At 44.0% G+C, this 18,273-nt stretch overlaps 2 protein-coding genes across 7 annotated transcripts in view; one reads left to right on the top strand and one right to left on the bottom strand.

The window, feature by feature from the left end:
- XDH (xanthine dehydrogenase) overlaps positions 1-14,273 on the top strand; it is a 64,552-nt gene extending 50,279 nt beyond the window's left edge. For 5 of the 6 annotated variants that reach the window (XM_064446403.1, XM_064446405.1, XM_064446402.1 and 2 more), the window contains 11 exons: positions 202-347; positions 937-1,018; positions 1,611-1,706; positions 2,422-2,550; positions 3,559-3,633; positions 4,476-4,528; positions 5,661-5,775; positions 6,430-6,495; positions 8,259-8,447; positions 9,725-9,892; positions 10,879-14,273. In XM_064446403.1, the coding sequence (XP_064302473.1) occupies positions 202-347; positions 937-1,018; positions 1,611-1,706; positions 2,422-2,550; positions 3,559-3,633; positions 4,476-4,528; positions 5,661-5,775; positions 6,430-6,495; positions 8,259-8,447; positions 9,725-9,892; positions 10,879-10,929 (1,170 nt within the window). In that variant the 3' untranslated portion in view covers positions 10,930-14,273. The remainder of the gene's footprint in view (positions 1-201; positions 348-936; positions 1,019-1,610; positions 1,707-2,421; positions 2,551-3,558; positions 3,634-4,475; positions 4,529-5,660; positions 5,776-6,429; positions 6,496-8,258; positions 8,448-9,724; positions 9,893-10,878) is intronic. The other variant, XM_064446407.1, reaches the window with a different exon arrangement.
- Positions 14,152-17,973, bottom strand: LOC135312503 (carbohydrate sulfotransferase 9-like). Its single transcript, XM_064446408.1, has 2 exons — positions 17,729-17,973; positions 14,152-16,272 (listed from the first exon to the last, which is right to left on the bottom strand). The coding sequence occupies exons 1-2, from the start codon at positions 17,826-17,828 to the stop codon at positions 15,464-15,466; spliced, it is 909 nt and encodes a 302-aa protein (XP_064302478.1). The 5' UTR covers positions 17,829-17,973; the 3' UTR covers positions 14,152-15,463.
- Positions 17,974-18,273: the final 300 nt, after the last annotated feature.

The following is an 18,273-nucleotide window of genomic DNA, read 5'->3' on the forward strand; positions in this document are numbered from 1 at the left end:
TCCCAATCTCTCTTGAAAGTTTCCAGCCTTAATGCTTTTGTCCCCATTTCCCCATAAACAGATGTGTCTGTTAATTCTGTTGTTCCGTAGAGTGAGCAGTGGAGTGAAACTAGGAACCAACCTGCTTTTGTTGTCATCCTTTAAAAAGACCTAGTCTGAAGCATTTAACTTGGCATGTCCTTTATATGTCTCTTCGGAAAGGTGCGGAAGCTCAATCTTTATAATGAAGGAGACCTGACTCATTTTAACCAAAAACTGGAGGGATTTACTTTACGAAGATGTTGGGATGAGTGTTTGTTGAGCTCTAGCTATCATGCCAGGAAGAAACTAATTGAAGAATTCAACAAGTGAGTGTTCTGGAGCTGTCATGTTACTGGGTGCACCTGTTGCCTAACTTCTGAAGTTCTCTTAGCAAATGGAGTGATGTGAAGACAGACCTTAAATTTGCAGAGTGACTTCTAAAAGTTTCTCTTTTTGAAATTCCTTCATGCTCACTGTGGGAAGAAACCTGTATCAGTGAGCTGGTAGCTTAAATAAGGCAGGAATCAGACCTAGCATGACATGATTTTTTTTAAGGGAAATGTAGCAAAGGAGAGGGGGTCTGTTAAGTCCAGCTATGCTTTTCAAACAGCTATCAACGAAATTTGTTTAGGCTTTCCACTGTCTTATAGGCTTTTTTTTGTTGTTATTAACTGAATAGTTAATAGTCCAGACAATTGCTTCTATAATGCCTGGGGGACCATCTTCAATTTGGATTTCTTCTTGTTTGGACCCATAAACAAAGCCAAATCTTTCATTAAAATTACTGATTAATTCTGTCTATATTGCATTCAGGTATTTAATTTCTGCTGTGATACCCAAGCTGTCGGAGGGAAGCGTAGTATTGACTTGTGGTGAAAGTCTCATGAATATACAAATAATGTTCTTTCCTTGCAGGCAGAATCGCTGGAAGAAGAGAGGGATATGCATCATTCCTACCAAATTTGGCATCAGTTTCACTGTCCCGTTTCTGAACCAGGTCTGTAAGCGTCATTCGTCTTTTCAGTAGTGAAGCTAGATTTATACTGCCTCCCCCAGGCCCTCCTCCATTTGTACCAAACTGGAGCTTTCCAGAGTAGTAGTAAATTAGGTAAGAAAGAGCACACATTTTTCAAACCAAAATGAGCAACACTACAGTTACCAGTTTAGACTGTCCAAAAGACACCACAATGCTATGTTTCCATGGTATTGTTATGTCAATTTCCCTGCCTATTCCCTCTTCCTCAATGGTTGAAACACTGTTCCTGTGTTTTCGCATTCTTGATGGACTGTCAGTGGTGTTAGCAAGTTCAGGTGACAGGTGAGTCTCTGTTTCAGGGGGGCAGGTTAGGTTTACTTCTCCTGCTTTCTGAACTGAAATACTGACTTATGTTTGTTATGTCACTGGAATTTCTAATGAATTGGTGAGACTAAACCACTCACCTCAGGTGTAAACTAGTAGCTTTAGTTACACCAAAGAACAGCATTGGTCTAGTTCCAAATTAATTTTCTCAGTGGATTGTAACTGAAATCTGCTAAGTATTCGACTAATTAATTTATGATGACTCTTGGATTAATGTTCCCTTTTATAGGCTGGAGCTCTGGTCCATGTGTATACAGATGGCTCTGTATTACTTACACATGGGGGGACTGAGATGGGTCAAGGACTTCACACGAAAATGATTCAGGTAATAACAAGTTTGGACTTAACTGAAGTCAGAAAAACTACACTGACTCTATAGTATTGCCTCAGATAGTTTGACAGTTCCTCTATGTGCATGTGTAGGGTGACAAATCATTACTAATTCCTCTTAATTGTTTCAGCAGCAGTGCTACATTTCCAGAATGTTATCACTATTGAGTATGAGAATTAGATTCATCATCTTAACTCTTGTTATGTAGATAATGCAGGTTATGCTTACAATCTAGCATCTCTGGCAACTTCATTTCATCCCATAAAACTACAGCTGACATTTTATACAAAAATTAGTCATATTGCAAACATATTTATCTGCATATGCTAATGACTTTGTAGTTAAAAAGGCCTAAGGGAGCAACATTGCTTTGGCAGGGAAATGAAAGGGAAATCTACTAGGGCTCTTTATCCTCTGATTCTTATAATTGTTGAGAGAAGAATTTAGTCTCACAATAATGAAGTAAATGTCTGTCATTGTGGCAAAAGAGTACGTGTACATGCTTGCACATATTCAGTCTGCGAACAGCAAACTTAACAACTTTCTGGCTAGCTCTCAAGTCACCAAATCAACTGAGTCTTCAAGAAAAATGAAATTTAGGATGGGAGAGGGTAGAGGTTGCAGTGTGGATCCTAGCAGTGTAAGCAATGAATGGTAATGCTCATATATAAGAAAAGCTACTTACCAATTGTTTACCTTTGCTCTGCAGGTTGCTAGCAGGTCACTGGGAGTTCCCACATCCAAAATTTACATCAGTGAGACGAGCACAAACACTGTCCCAAATACCTCCCCAACAGCTGCATCTGTCAGTGCGGACATCAATGGAATGGCTGTCCATGTACGGAAGTGAAGTTATTTAAACCAGTGGGTTATAAGCTAGGACTCCAGAACATGAAAAATTGACGTGTGTTTACCTATTACTTAAGGAAAACATAACCATCAAAAGGCAATTCCAGGCTCAGGATACCTCATAACTTCTTTGCCTGCTATAGCTGCCAGAAGTGTTAGATGATGAATGACCATATTTTTTTCAAGTTGTTCAAAAATCTCTTTCAGTCCTTTTGCAGTTCTAAAATGGAGTGTTTGTGATTACTCAAAATGAACAGAACAAAGCATCCATTTCAATAGCCAGCTTCTTAATAATTAATGCAGCCTTATCTATAACAAATAAATTGCGCTGCAAATATATTAATAGCAGATAGTCTGTGGGCTGTGCTCCAGAACCAAAGACCTCTAAGTGCTGATGCACTCAGAACAAACATCCTTCTGTAACAATGACATGGTCATGACTGTCTCTGACACGGTGGAGTTACCAATGCATATATTTGCAGGGTATGTGAGGTTTCATTTAGTACTGGTCATTCTCAGGTTTAAAGAAAAGAGGAATTGTAACCTGTGAAGTGAAGTCATCAGGCTGTTTTTATTCTCTACAGCTCGCCCAAGTAGGTTGAGTTTGGCAAGAATATTTTTTTTTTTTTCAGTGTTATAGGATCATCTTGCTAGATATGCTAAGATGTCCTGCTATGACTTGGTACAGATAAAGTTACTGTATAAATGGGTAGACTTCTGATATTTTGTGTCATGGTCTGGAAAGTTCTGTGCTGTATTTGGGATTCCCTTCTGCTATCAGCCCAGACAATCTGCTTTAAAATCCTTTTCAGTAAACGTTTCTTCCTATATAGCAAAACATCTGTTAGCGAACTTTGTTCTTTTTTGTGATATGCTAAAGTCCTAAAGGCAATATTGATTTAAACAGAAGGTTCTTTGAAACCCTTACAGGGCTCTTAATACTCCAATCCGACTTTTCAAATCTTAAAATATTACTTCTCTATCTCTTTGTTTCTAGAATGCGTGTCAGACTATCTTAAAAAGACTTGAGCCAATCAAACAGTCTAATCCCAAAGGGTCCTGGGAAGACTGGGTAAGCTGTTTGTATCTGTTGCGAGACAAGCGGGCGTTGTCAGAAATTGTTTCAGTTGTCAAACCCTGTATGCAGGTATATCCTCTAGGCCTTCTGCATCTCACTAGCAAAGGTTTTGAGCAAAGACAGTGAATCAGAAACCTGGCAAGGGAAGTAACCAAAGCTTGCAAGAGGTCATCCCGAAAACATCAGTTATGACTTGAATAGTGAGATTTCCCCAGATCCCGGGGCCTGCCTATCATAGACTTGACCAAAGGAAAGTCTTGAGTGGTTGGATATATCTTCCTAGTCAGGCTACAGTCTTGGACAAGGAAAAACCTGATTTGTAGTGAAGGGATTCTATGACAAAAGTGACTCTCTGAGCTGCCATCCACCTCCTGTAGTGCTCCTTCGCTGTAATATCTCTGTACCCTCAATAATAGGAGATTGGTGTGCTGTAAGACTCTCAGGCCATTTTCAGATCCACGCTCTTCTCTTCATGGAGGGAGCTTTGACTTTGTGATTTGGAAGTCAGGATAGGATTTCCCCCGGCCTCACTGAAGTCAAGATGACTCAGTTTAACCTTTGCCTCTGAGGTTGAAAGTCTAACCTGTAGCTGAAAGCCGAACAAACAATCCCTCTGCCAATGGACAAGTTCTGCCCTTGGTAGCTGCTGACGGGGCTATTTGGGGAAGCAGCTTCATCATGATGTTTCCCTTGGCACTGCTGGTGCTGGGTAGTGTGACAGCTGTCTGTCACTGGATGCCTTCTATTCATGCTCTCCTGGAAGAGTGTTTGGGGTAGCTATATTGGAGGGATTGGTTGGACAATTACTGCTTTCAAACTCTTGTTCACTTTGCCAGATTAAAGATGCCTATGAGAACTGTATTAGCCTGTCGGCCACGGGGTTTTATAGGTGAGTGAATATTCGCACTGCAGAAGCACAGCTCTTACTCGATTGCATGGATTGCATCCAGGGAAAATCTGGGAGGCCTTACAGACCCTATCACTGCTCTAATTTAGGGCTGCATTCCTTTTCCTAACTAGAAATGTTAAGCTGAAGTTAACACTCTCCTGGCTGGGGAGAATTCGTTCCTGATAGAGCACAGCTCTTAGGGACAAGTTCAGATCTCATGTAAATCTGAAGTAGGTCTAACTTCCCTCTAGGTGACCTAGGTCTGAGAAGGCATAAATGAAATCAGAGCTTTGCCTGCGGCTTTTCTCTGTGTCAACCTCATGGCATAGTGTTGCACTAGAACCGTCGTGCAGGGAAAAAGGGAGCAGGGGTTGCCCTTGAGGACAAAGCTACTTATGGCAATTGGCTGGAGTGGTATCCTGTCTGTTGTGGCATGAGGAGACACCAGCGATTTCAAATTCATTCTCCCACTTTAAACTCTTGCTGGTTACTATGCAGTTCTGAAATGAGGCACTTAGTCAGCTTTACTGCTGGAGGAAAACAGAGATCCATCATCTTTGATGCAGAGAAGTTGACATAAAAAATAAACACAGTGTTGAGAAGGGCCTAGTTAGGACTAAAATAAAATATGAGTTCATTTCTGTTGCATCTCTGAAATGTGTTTTTCTCTTAACCAAGTGACTGTTAATATTTTAATAAACCAGTTTTCGGGTAAAGTATAAGTAGCCATATACAAAGTTTGCCATGAACTGTGCTTAAAATCAGTTCTTAGCTTAACCCGGTTTCTGGTTCAACTTGATTATGCTCTGAAATTTAATGATCTTCAAGAAATGTTCAACTGCAAACTAAAAGCAAAATATTTGCTACTAGATTGGTGGGAATAAGTTGATAATAGTCATCACAAGCCCTAAGATTCATGGGAAAATAAAGATGGCTAAAATAGTTTGATAGTTTTAGATTTTGAAATACAGAGCAGATTTTCTATTTATAATTGTTTATACTTTTCACTCCTGCATGGGTTTGATGGAAGGGATGAAATGAGTGAATAAGGATTTTGATAAGTTGCAATTTGTTTGTATTCATTTTGACTGTTCATGGAATGAAATGTGGTTTTGTTTTTCTTTGTATCAAGAATTCCTGACCTTGGCTACGACTTTGAAAAGAATGAAGGGAAACCATTCTGCTACTTCAGTTATGGCGTTGCTTGCTCTGAGGTTGAGATAGATTGCCTGACAGGTGACCACAAGGTGAGGGGGTCAGCAGTGAAATAGCCCTCTGTGTTTAGGTGAAGGAAACATTCACAGGGAGTTAGAACAAATACTGGGTGTCAGCCTGTTCCTAGCTCTGTCATTGGTCTGGTGTGACCTTCAGTAAATTTCTTAACTTTTCTGTTCCACAGTGCAACAATCTGTAAAGTCTAATAAAACAATAATTATCTACCCTGCAGGGATATTAGGAGACTCAGTGGATGATTGCAAAAGTTACTGGATTTGCTAAAGTAAGAGATAGCAGCGCTGTGTTAGCACAAAAGATGAGAAACATACTGGAATTGAGTTAATAATTAAAAATAGCACTGAAAACTTTTAGAAAGAAAGAAAAAAGAGAAAAAACTTCATCAGAATCTCCCCTAGTTTGTTATGCCCAGGTACAGAGCACTGGTGCTAGCAGCTTGGAACTAATAGAAATTGGGTCCATTGGATCTCTGGGGAAAACCGCAGTGAGTTCCTTTGATTTACTTTAGGGATGAACTCAGATTAAAAGTCAGTATCAAGTTGAGCTGAGATTGTTGAACACTGGCCAAGTGTGGGTAGTGCTTGGATACATTACTCCTCCTCATACAAGACCAGGGTGTACCACTTTCAGCCTTCTGTGCTGATTTATTCTTTTTTTCTGCCTTTTAGAACATTCGCACAGACATTGTTATGGATGTTGGTACCAGTCTGAACCCAGCCATAGATATAGGACAGGTAAGTGGAATAGTGTTGCTATTTCCTCCATGTTAAAGTGATCACACTACTCTCAGGCTTTTCTAGATGAGCCATTATCCCTCTCCAGGTTGTGCCTTTGCAAACAACGCATTTGAGTATCCAGTGAGGCGTTTTAGGCTAGCTATGAAAGCCAGTTTGACCTACGCTTAAGTATGCAATAGGCACAGAATTATGTAGGGAAATATCCTGTTGGGGTATTTTTTTGCCTTGGATATTAAGACTACAGGATATTCTCCAGTTACCACCATATTGATGCTTTTCAACATCTGTCTTGCCTAAGGAATGAATGCAGATAATACTAATATGACAGAAGAACCTCATCCCAAGCTTGGTTTCTACAATGTGGCATACGAAACCAAGTCACACACCTGATCTTTATACTCCTATCTGTCAATATCAAGCCCCATTTAATTAAGTGAAAATTCTTCTGTGAATAAAGAGTTAGGGTGGTAGATTCTGTCTTCCAGCTACTGCTGTTTAGGGATCTCAATAGAAGTTGGACTAGTCACTTAGCTTGCAAATTCCTTGGGCAGTGGCAGTCTTACTTCCATATTTTGTGTGGTAATAATCACAATTGTATCTCTCAGCAAACAAAGGTAATAAACACAGGGTTGTTTGATATACCCAGAGATGAATCTTTAGATGTTTGCACATGCTCATCTAGTCATATTAGCTCCCTTGCTAACTCTAGATGTTGATATAGTGTAACTCTAGTGAAACTGCTGCATGATTTGGGGTTTACAGGAGACCATGAGTTGCAGACCTCTGCAATAGTTAAAATGGAACTTCTTTGAAAGCAACATTTTTTTCTGAGACACACGTTTTTTGGAAGTGGCCCAGGCGAGAAGGAGCCTTTCTGTCTTTGTAGCCTTTTGGTTTAGGTGTGGGAGTAAAGAGATGGCCTATACAGAGCCTGTCAGAGATCTCCATTTCCTGCGTCCTTCCATGAATTGCTGCAGAGGGTCTGGGGGCACAGGAGAGAAATGATGTTGTATGATTGCAGGAACACAACTACACAGAGCTGAGTTAATGAATGTTTGTGCCAAATCTTTAGATTGGTCTGCCTGTCAGATCTCTCCGTAGGCACAGACAACAGACCTTCTTCATGTAGCATTGTCCAAGCACATTCTCTTCTCATAGTTGCTCCCCCTTCCCCCCCCCCTTTTTTTTTCTCCAAAAATTTACAGTAGAAAAATTATGCAAAGAAGTCTTTAGTACTTGAATGGATATGGAACAGTTTTTGCAGTTGTCTGTGCTGGTGACCTGAGAATATGCAGTACTTAGGAAAGCATTTATACTGAAATAGAAAGGGTAAAATAGTTTGTCTCCAAATATGTAATCTTCAGTCCTTTTAGTCATCTTGTCCTTTGAATTATCAGCAAGTACAACTCATTCAGTGTTAATCTGCTTGTGAAGATCAATATTTTGGCATTGATTTTTTTTTTTTCCTTTGATTCATCAGAAAATTCCTGTCCTGTGTTTACAGCATATCTGTTTATGTGTATTTGCAAATTGCTTCACCTGCCAGGGAAATGCAGCCACGTCTATATGGGAACACAGGAATTGTGTAAAGGTGCCAAGCTGCACCTGGCAGAGGGGACAAGGGTTTAGAGATGAAAAGTGGGAAATCAGTCAGGAGGGGAGGACTGAAAACTCTGGTGGAAATCATCACTGTTTGTTCTTGTGCAAGGAACAACAACAGCAGAAAAGAAGAATGTAACCTTGTTTGGATGTGTTTGTAGATAGAAGGAGCGTTTGTCCAAGGCCTTGGGCTCTTCACAATGGAGGAGCTGCGCTATTCTCCTGAAGGGAACTTGTACACTCGAGGGCCTGGGATGTACAAAATCCCAGCATTCGGAGACATCCCAACAGAATTCTATGTGTCTCTTCTCCGTGACTGTCCAAACAGCAAGGCGGTTTATTCATCCAAGGTATACCTGCGAGATCTGCAGGCCTCTTACTGCTCTATGATTCTGTGAAGCTGAGTGTGCTAAAGTAATGATGCATGTGTCTAAACAGTTAAACTTGTTATTCTGGTTTTACTCTGGGTCAGGATGTTTTCCCATTCCTTATGAGAAATATGTATGCCATCCTTTATAGTTAGGAAGAACCGAAATAACCTGCACGTTACTGCCCTGATTGTCCATTAGAGAGAACTGAAATGGCTTTGCTGCACCAGTTCTGCTGTAAAAGAGGCTGCCAGCCTCTGCCTGCATGTCAGCTCCCTGGTTGCCCTTCCCTGGTACCAGAGCCACCTCTGCGGGTAACACTTCCTGCAGTGTTCCTTCACCAGATCTGATATACCAAGATCTTGCATCTGAGTTTTCATGTTTTGCTTTCTTTACTGTTTCACAGTGCTCATGTCACCCTTAAAGGTCCATTATTAATCCATGTGCCCTTCAGCTGTTTCCACTGCAGTCAGTGCTGTTCTCTGCAGTTAGCGAAGGCTGCACAGAGCAGGGCTGGATGTGCAGCATCAGTGAATTTGCTTTACTTATCTTTCAACGCAGCATTTATAGGCCACCCAGCATCCTTATCTGTATATGCCTGGCCTGCCTCCTTACAGTTTCCCATTTTCCCTCCATCCACAGGAACATCTTCATCAATGAGGAGAACTTTCTGGGTTATTAATGCTGATGACAGAATTAGGAGTAAAGGGTCTGGCAGGGACTTCAGTACTAGACAATACTTGTGTAATCCCTGAGGGAGGTATTCCTGCTGGTTTGCAAGGACCTCCAGTGATGGAGCATCATGCTTTCTGCCCAGACAACTCATCACTGCCTTATCTGAATTCCCTTTGCTGCAATTTTAGCATCATCCAAAAGGTTGTGGGAATGGGTTAGTCCCTTTTTCCTTCGGAACAGCCTCACTGTGTCAGAAAGTTTCTGTTTTCCTACTGCCTCTTCTTTAAATGGACTGGGGATTGATTTAGCTCAGCCTGTCCTCACTCATCACACCTGGCAGACTGGAGGCTGTTTTAGCTTTGTGTTTCCTCACTGATCGCATCTGGAAGGCAAGGGGCTGTTTCGGCTTTGCCTTTCCTTCCTGATCACATCTGGGAGACTGAGAAGTTACAAAGAAGGAATGAGGAACGTGAACAATTCCTGATTGTCACGTAGGGCTTGCTCATCTTTGTTAGCTTCATTAGTCTTTCCACGGCCAGGACTGTTTTGGACTGCAGCCTCACTCTTGCTTGTGCTATGTCTAGGCTGTGGGAGAGCCACCACTGTTCCTGTCTGCCTCAGTGTTTTATGCCATTAAAGATGCCATCTACTCAGCAAGGAAGGATTCTGGCCTGACCGAAGTGTTCAGGCTGGACAGCCCTGCCACCCCAGAGAGGATCCGCAATGCTTGTGTGGACATCTTCACCAAAATGGTAACAGCTTCTGGTTTCATAATCTGCTCCCTAGCCAGTCTACCCCACACGGAGTGTGTGTGCTGGTCATAGCGGCCCAGGTCTGCGATTAGGGCAGGATGGGTAGACTGTGGCCCTCCTTAAGCAGGTGGTTTTTATTTCATGGGTGTTATCCTTCATTTAACATGCCACCAAATAAGACACAAATCCACACACCAGCATTGCTAAGGCTTCCATTGCAGGAAGGCCTGCCATACAGGACTAGTGAGGTTGCAGTTCATTCCTCCATCCCCAAAGTGGTCTCTGTAGAACAAAGGCACTGACTTCTTGTCCTGATGCTCCTGACTGTCACCTCTTAGGGGATCACCACCACTAATATATCTTGCAGGTTGACTCTGTGATTTAGTGGTGTCCTTCAGGGTGGGAGGGAGAGGAAAGTGTTACTGAAAATGCTCACTTCTCCCCAGTGTTATGACCACAGCAGTCTCCTTAGAGGCTGTGGGCTTGATCTGAAAGAGTGCAGGAGTTAACCCTGTCACTGTCTCTTCACAGCTCCTCCTCTGTAACGGTGTCGTGGCAGGGCTGTGTAGGAGTGGGTCCTTGCACAGAGTCTTGCTGATTCCTGTGTGACTCAGAAAACACAGCTGTCTGTCCATGTGGGCATCCTCCAGGCTTTTGTCAGCTTGAACCCCACTGTGGTTAACAGCAAAACCTGGCTATCTTAGTCCTTCTCACTTAACACCTGCATCACTGTCTGGGAAGAAGGACTCGGAAATGGTTTTGAGAATTTGCACGAACTGTTAACCCTCAGGCCTTCAGCTAGAGCCAGGCACAGCCTCTAATGGAAGTGCCATGAGACAGACATCTCTGTTTTGAAAGACTGGGATACGAGCTCAGATCTTCAACAGTACAAAGTCACCGACCTCAAAGGGAGCATGGTGGGGCATGCTGAACCCTGGCCACGACCTTCATTTGTTGCTAACTTACATATCTTTTTCTCTTTACAGTGCCCTTCTGCTGAGCCAGGGACCTTTAAGCCATGGTCTGTGCGTGTATAAAAGAGATGTTTGAGGAGCAAACTGTCCTCATGAAACTGAGCTTACACCAGAGGGACCACAAGGCAGTAGGACTATAATGGAGATAAAAAGATCTGTTTTCATGTGGCTCACCCGCTGATTCATGGAGCTTTCACTTTTAATTGTCCAATCATAGTCTCCTCTAGGAGATGGAATTGCTGCCAGATTATAGCTGTGAGGTAAATTAAAATGAAGAGTAAGCGGAAGGTGATGTTATCCAGGTATAATTGAAAAAACTTGTAGGTTTTATTTAAAATTGCTGCAATGATGGGAGATACGCTTATTATCAGCCGATATGAAATGGCAGGGTGGTTGTTTCTTTTTTCCTGCTATGGGGAAAAGATGGATCACCTTGTGATGCCATGCCCAGAGGGACTGAAATGCATTGAACCCAGACAAACTGTCCTCTAGCTGAGATGGAGGAAGGCATGAGAGGCACTGAGGCCTGGACCCTGTTGTGTCCCCTCTTCACACAAAGCCAGATATATGCTAGAGGAAGATGAGGAGTTTTGATGTTAGCTAATGAAGATGGTCTTACCTATGTCACAGAAGTGGTTCAGAGGAAAACACTAAAAAGTGACCGATAGCTATATTTATCCTAAGTTAAATGATGATTGCTTTACCTGCACCAGGGCTTTAATGCATTCTTAGTTCACGTGCTACCTTGTCTTCTCTGATTAAGGATAAAAATTAGAGATACCAAGATGCTGCTTCATTTGGCACAGCCTTTTCCTGCCCCACACCTCCACATCTTTCCCCATCTTTTAAATAGAAAAGGACATCAGAGACCTTGGAGTAACAGAGAAAGTTACTCATTGTTGTTCCCAAGGCAATTTATACCAGCCTAGGCAAGGGACTGGAGAATGATGGACACAGCCGGGGGTCATTGGCTCTGGGTACCCTTTAAGGTGAATCCTTTGCTGTCATGCTACGGCCTTGCCTTCTTTTCAAGACAACTCTTAGCTTTGCTGAATGTAAGAGAATGGGTATGTTTTGCTACAGTGGCTGCTTGTCTCAAAAATATGCTGATGGCGGTGACCTCATGCCTTCTGGGTTGAATGCATTTTTCGTGTTGGATTTATTGCTGGGCATCCCTCTTCACAGGTTTTGTCACTGTCAGATTTAACGCTGTAGTATCATGTTATCTCTAGATGATGTCAGCCATGTACTGTACCTGCTCATCATGTGCAAACTTTTACCTGTTTCTCTGGGCCACATCTTTATGAAAACATATTTTTTCTATTTTTGCACTCCTAGGGCCGCCAAAAAGTATGGTGTAAGAGGATGTAACTCCATTGCCTTATATAAAATTTTGCTCACATACAAACTGCTTAAAATTGGCCTTCATCTTAGGACTTAACAATGCATGCACAGTTTGAAATATTTTTTTGAAGCACTCCAGGGTATATAGCTTGGAAATGCGTAGATTTATTTTTCAGCTTAAAATACTGTGGTTCTACCATCTAGAAGAAGGGCATTTATATATGTGAGTTGCAGAAAGTATTTTATGCCTGCTGGGCTTGCTATGTAATTATTTTATTAATTGGAATATGATATTGGTGTTTATTAAGCTCTGAGGCACTGGGCAAGAAAACATTTCTCTTTTCTCCTGAAAGCTGGCAATACGTAAAAACCTCTTAATGACGAAAATGTGATCATTTGTGTGCAAGAACACACATTGGAGTGTGTACCACGCTTGCATATTCATGTTCTTGGTTGTCCAGGAAGGGATGCAAAATATAAAGTCTGTAAGCTAGATTGGTATTGGCACTGGTTCTGCAGCATCCGCCTCATGGGATCTCTGAACATGCTTATTCAGACCAGGCTGATAAGAAGTACAAAGGGAACGTGATGTGTGCTAATGCAGAACACGGGGAGCTACAGGCAAAGAGTGTGATATTGAGGGGCTTCCAGCGTCACCTCAGGGGAAAGCCACCAGCATTCACGAGAGGCCTGCTCCCTGTGAGGGTCCGGGGACGTGACGGGATGTCACTAGAAGGGTGAATAAGTGCTTTTTATCCCCTGTGGGTCTGGGAGCACTTTTTTCATCATTTCAGAATGGTTTTGCTGTATCTCACATAGCCCCAGTGACTGCCTGGTCAGGTGAAATTTTTTTGAAATTAGATGTATCAAGTCTCTCTTTTGTTATTCACTTTGTGCATTAATTTGAAGTGTATTTGCCAAGTTATGTGTACATGCAATGGTCAGAACAGGCTAGTTCAGTGCAGTCCGTAGCCTGTGGAGCCATTTTTGCTGCAGCATCAGTGAGCCACTCTTTCCCAGGCACCAGTCCTTGCCATCAAGCCCAACCCAGCTCAGGCCCCTCTTATTACCCTTCCACAGCCACTAGCTGATGGAAGCAGGAAACACCTGCCTTTTGGGGTGCACTGAAATTGAATGCAAATGATATCAAACACCTGAGGGGGGGGGAATGGTATAAAATCAGGGTTGCAAAGTAATTATAGAAAATGGTTTTGAGGGTGTAGGAAAAAGGGAAGCTTAGAGACTAACAGGAATTTACAGAGATCAGTGTAATACCTGGCTGGGCTGTGGGTGAGCCAGGGACCCTAAGGAACATGAAGCTGAGATTTTTTCATTTCACCTCTCAGTGTCTTAACATTTCATACATTGCTTTCCCATGGAACTAAGTGTCAGGCACCCTAGGGAAGGACTGGGACCTGCTCTGGAGGGCTGGCAGGAAGAGATGATACTGGTACAGGATAGCCTGACTTAAAGCGTGGTCTGCACTGCAAAGCTGTCCGAGAACAGCTCTCCTGTCGTGAGTGCACAGCACTGTCCTCTGCTAGGTGCTGCGTCAGATTTCTCCGTGCACATCTCGCTGCATGGGATTTCAGCTTGCAGTCGCTGAGGGGAAAGCTACTTATGAAGAGAAAAACGTTCCTTTTCTAGTACTTTTCAGTAAAATACAGCATGGATGCATGATTCTAATGTTATGTATAATTGGAAATTTGCTGCTTCTCTCCTTCCAGAACTGTGTCCTCAGAAGAGGAACTACGCCATCTTGCTAGACTGCAAAGTATTACGCACAATAATGGCACTTAAGTAAAGATTGCTGCAGCTGGATAGTTTGTGGGAGGGTGAAATGAGGCCATCTGATCTGATGTCTTAACATTATTAATCGCATGTCCCTCGAGAGAGGGAGGCCAAGTTTTTGGTAATTATTTTAGGTCAGTTCTAATCAGCATCTTTCACTATTGTTCTTTAATAAGCATTGTCAAATTGGTGTCTTTGTCACATGAATGTACGCGGAATTCTCTGTGAATGTCACAACATTGCAAAATAAAGCAAAAATATTCTGGAAACTAGTATGCTATAGTAAAAGGCTGTCACAATTTGAAAGCTGGACAACTTCAGCTCATCCTTGGTGTTTGGCAAGGATAAACCCTTCCCTGAGGCTGTGAGGCAGATCAGCTCAGTGGCCAAGGATGGGAGAGGGTGGATGGTTGGTCCAGCCTACCCAGTCGGATGCAGCAGGTGAGCCAACTGGAGAGCCTGGGTCTCCACGCAATCACGCTGGAAGCCAAGTCCAAAAGAGAGCAGAGTCAGCCCTTGCACTTCTCTGCCAGGAAGACCTTAGAGTAGCTGCATTGTGTTCTCCACAGCAGCATGGTGATGCCTCCTGATGCTTCTAGCTGCCTCCGCCAGGCCCACCAGCTGCTGAGAAAAGGTGGAAGGCTGGCTGGCTGCATGGCGTGGCTGGTACCTGGTCCAGACTGCCGTATTCTTGTCTCATTGCTCGTGAGTAGAGCTGAAAGCTAGGTTTGGCCTATTTGAGTCAGGCCTGTAATTCAAAATTTGTGAATGGAGCAAGCATCTTGTCGCATCACCGGGGCCCTCTTGAGCCTAAACACACAGGAGATGGGGGGTTGTAAAACAGGAACAGTTCACACAGAACAGATAAGACCAAATGATGAGCCAGGCCTGGCCTTCCCCGAGTATGAAAGGATATAAAACATCACCAGTGGTTCCCCAGGAAGGTGTGCCGCCACCTCCTTCTGCAGAGTGGACAGACTACAGGTGATGTGCTCCTTTGGGAGCACTGCTTTTATCTGCGTGGGGAGATTTGTCATGAAGAAGCCATTGCCAAACCTCTTAGCTGAAAAGGGAACCCAGAATATGAAATGGCAGTGCAGGCAGAGCATGTGCAGATGCTGCTGTGGTTTGCAGGAGGTCCAACTCACCCTACCCCAAAATGCTAGGTTTGCTGAAAGCCTTTTACCCCATCACAGTGCACTTCATGCAGTTTTCCAAGCCCCAACACCGTGCATTTCCCTAGTGCCTGTTTTCGCCATATTTAAATGTAATTCAGCCATGTGAAGAGCCTTGATACCCTGCCTCTGGCAGTGGCCTGTCTTAGCTCTCTGATGTGTCTTTTGGAGCTGTGACATGGACAAGCGTGCTGAATGCAGCTGTGGAGCAAGGGTCCAGCCAGTATCTAGAAGCGTTTGCATTTGGATTAATGCTCTCAGAAACAGTCCCTCCAGCCAGGGTGTTTCTACCAGGTCTCAGGGGTGCTGAAGAGGCCTGACAGAAAACTGCTAGAAAATGAGAAAGCAGCAAGGTCCCAGCGGTAGAAATGAGACAACTGCTTCTTCTGTTGGAGGGACAGCTCGCTGAACATCTGCTCTGATAACCAGCTGTATGTCCACTGCACTTGGGTGTCAGTGAACTCAGGGAGGAAGCTGTCTGCGGGCAGCCCGGCCCGCTGCAGCAGGTGACCCAGCTCCTGGCTGAGGAAGCCAAACACCACCACATAGTCATACTGGATGAGACAGGGCTGGCAGAGGCTGACAAGTGGTGTCCAAGCCACGTTGGAGTTGTGCTGTCCGCTGTCTAAAACATCCTGAACAAAGCTGCTGAAGGAGGAGCTGCTGCCCATGTCTTGCATGAATGTGAAGATGAGCCTGTGGAAAGGGTCCCTGACAAACAGCACTTTGGTGTAAGACCCTAACATGGCCTCTGTCTCCGTCAGGTTGAATTCCCTCAGCTGTGTTTCCTGACTGTGCTGCCAAGGGTAGGAAAGCGGCACCGCAGGCGTCACGTTTTCCTTCTCTAGCCTCTCCAAAAGCTGCTGCCATTCCTCCGTCCCTGTTGATGGCACTTGGCAGTAGAGGAGGTCCAGCTTGGTGCTTACCCTCAAATTTGAGAGCAGGCGGGCTCTCTCCTCCCGGCTCCTCGGCAGTGTGGTGACTTTGCCTGATTGGCTGCAGAAAGCTCTCAGTCTCTTCTTCCTGAGCTGCTGAACGTGAAGGAAGGTGTCCAGTGTCAAAGTGAAGCCCTCCTCTGCCTTGGGGGCCAGGTCACCTGGGAAACACCATTTGAAGATGGGGCTGAGGAAAGCCCATATTGGACCTCTGCCCTGAGCCGGCAATGCAGCAAGATGCTGCGGCAGGCTCTTTTCCAGTTATTCCAGTGTGGAAAGGATATTGAAGGAACAAAGAAGGTGAGTAGGAGAGGGGGACCGGCCCTGCCAGGCAAAGAGCTTGGTTTTACTGGGAAATGGGTTTCTGTCCCCATGAATGTGTGAGATTATGGACACCCAGACTGCCCTTTCCCCAAACCGCTGTGTCTGAGCACTACTGATCTTGGCCATAGCTTTGTGCCACAAACCCCGTTCTCCACTAAATCATTATTTTTGCTTTTAACTCGTCCATTTTGACTGAGCTTAACTGAGGTGAGTTTACCAAAGCAAGTCAAAAATATCCTGAGAGACTGAGGAGCAGTAAATTGGTTTGCGGCTACATGACCATCTGCAAACACTTTTGCATCTGTTAATTAGTTAACATCAGCTATCGAATACATGCAAAAGCAAGAAATTCTTCATAATGGCTTGGGGTGATTTAGGGATCCAAATGATGTAACTTCTTGCATCACACCCATATGTAAATTTTTTTCCTGTAGATAAAAAGGCAAAAGCAAATACAAAGCAAAAAGTAAATAGAAGCGAGAAGACCACAAAGCAAATACAAACGGCAAAAGCAAATAAAAAGGCTCTATGATGGTTTAATATCTCAAATTTCAGCTTTGCTTTTTACTCTTAATCATTTTATTTTTGATGTGAAGAGGCCATAGTGAGTTTGAGAGCAGAGGACGAATGCCTGCCTTGCTACTTTAATTTTTTTTGTAGCAGTAGCATGTCTGCCTTATCTGCTCAGTGTAGGCATTTGGCAGCTCTGGGGAGACAGTTAATTTGATGGTTTCTCCTGGGTGCTTGGGAAGTTAAATATTTCCCACTGATTTGGAGAGGCCATTACACAGGGAAGAGAAGTACTGTTAAAATTAGGAAAAGGACACTAGGAACACAGGAAGAAACACAGCAGTGCCTGAAGCTATCGGGGCTGCTCTTTGACATGCCCAAACCCAGACCGACAATGTCTGCAAAATCTAGCAATGACTTTGCCCTGGGATTGACCAGGACTGGAAGAAAGTATGTTTTAGCCAAGAGAGGCATTAATCACTGATTTCCCTGCTCCCTCCTGCATCCCCAGCGGCATTTCACCCTTCCCAGCAAAGGTTCTGCACGTTACCTCCAGCAGTCTGACACCTGGTTTCCCCACCACACCTGAGATCAATGACTCCACTAAGGGCATAAAGCTGTAGGGCTCCACATAGGAGCTTTCTCCAGAAGTTATCCTGCCCTTGGGACTATGCAAACAGCATTTACCTACCAAGAACCTCCAAAAAAATGCTCCAGGTCATTTCCCCCATGGTACAGAAATGCTTCCAGCCATACAGAACTACCACGGTGCCTGGGTGTTACCTCCTTGGCTTGTAGCCGGGCTCCGGAGAAGCAGCCTCCAGCTCAGGAAGGTGGTGATGACCAGGGCAGCCAAGACGATGAGGCGGGGAAGAAAACGCATTTCTCAGGTGCTACTGCAGCGCTGGAAGCTGAACACCATGCCAGCAAGCAGGTGGGACTTGGAGGAAGGGTGTTGGGGAACCTTCCGTGTTTATTTAAGAGGAAACACGCCCAGAGCTGGGTTAAGGTACTGTTTGGGCAGCAGCTCAGCTAGGGAGAGGGAAATGGCCTGAGGCACAAAAGGTGCCTCCTGTCCTATGTTTACAATGTGAGCTTTTTGAGGCAGAATCTGCATTTTTATTCAAAATCTGTGCCCTCCTTAGCACTCGGCCACACCAGATGACTGTGGTCCCTGTGAGAAAAGAGCCCTGCACCCACAGCCCCATGCAGTGTCGTGCAGAGCTAGGGGGTGTGAGATGTCCCCAGTCCCCTGATACACTTTGTCCTCCACTGGCTTTTCTGCTTGGTGAAGCACTGCTTAGGGGAACACGGCTGTGAGGAGCAGT

Source organism: Phalacrocorax carbo, chromosome 3 (assembly GCF_963921805.1).
Source record: "Phalacrocorax carbo chromosome 3, bPhaCar2.1, whole genome shotgun sequence".
Lineage (NCBI taxonomy): Eukaryota > Metazoa > Chordata > Aves > Suliformes > Phalacrocoracidae > Phalacrocorax > Phalacrocorax carbo.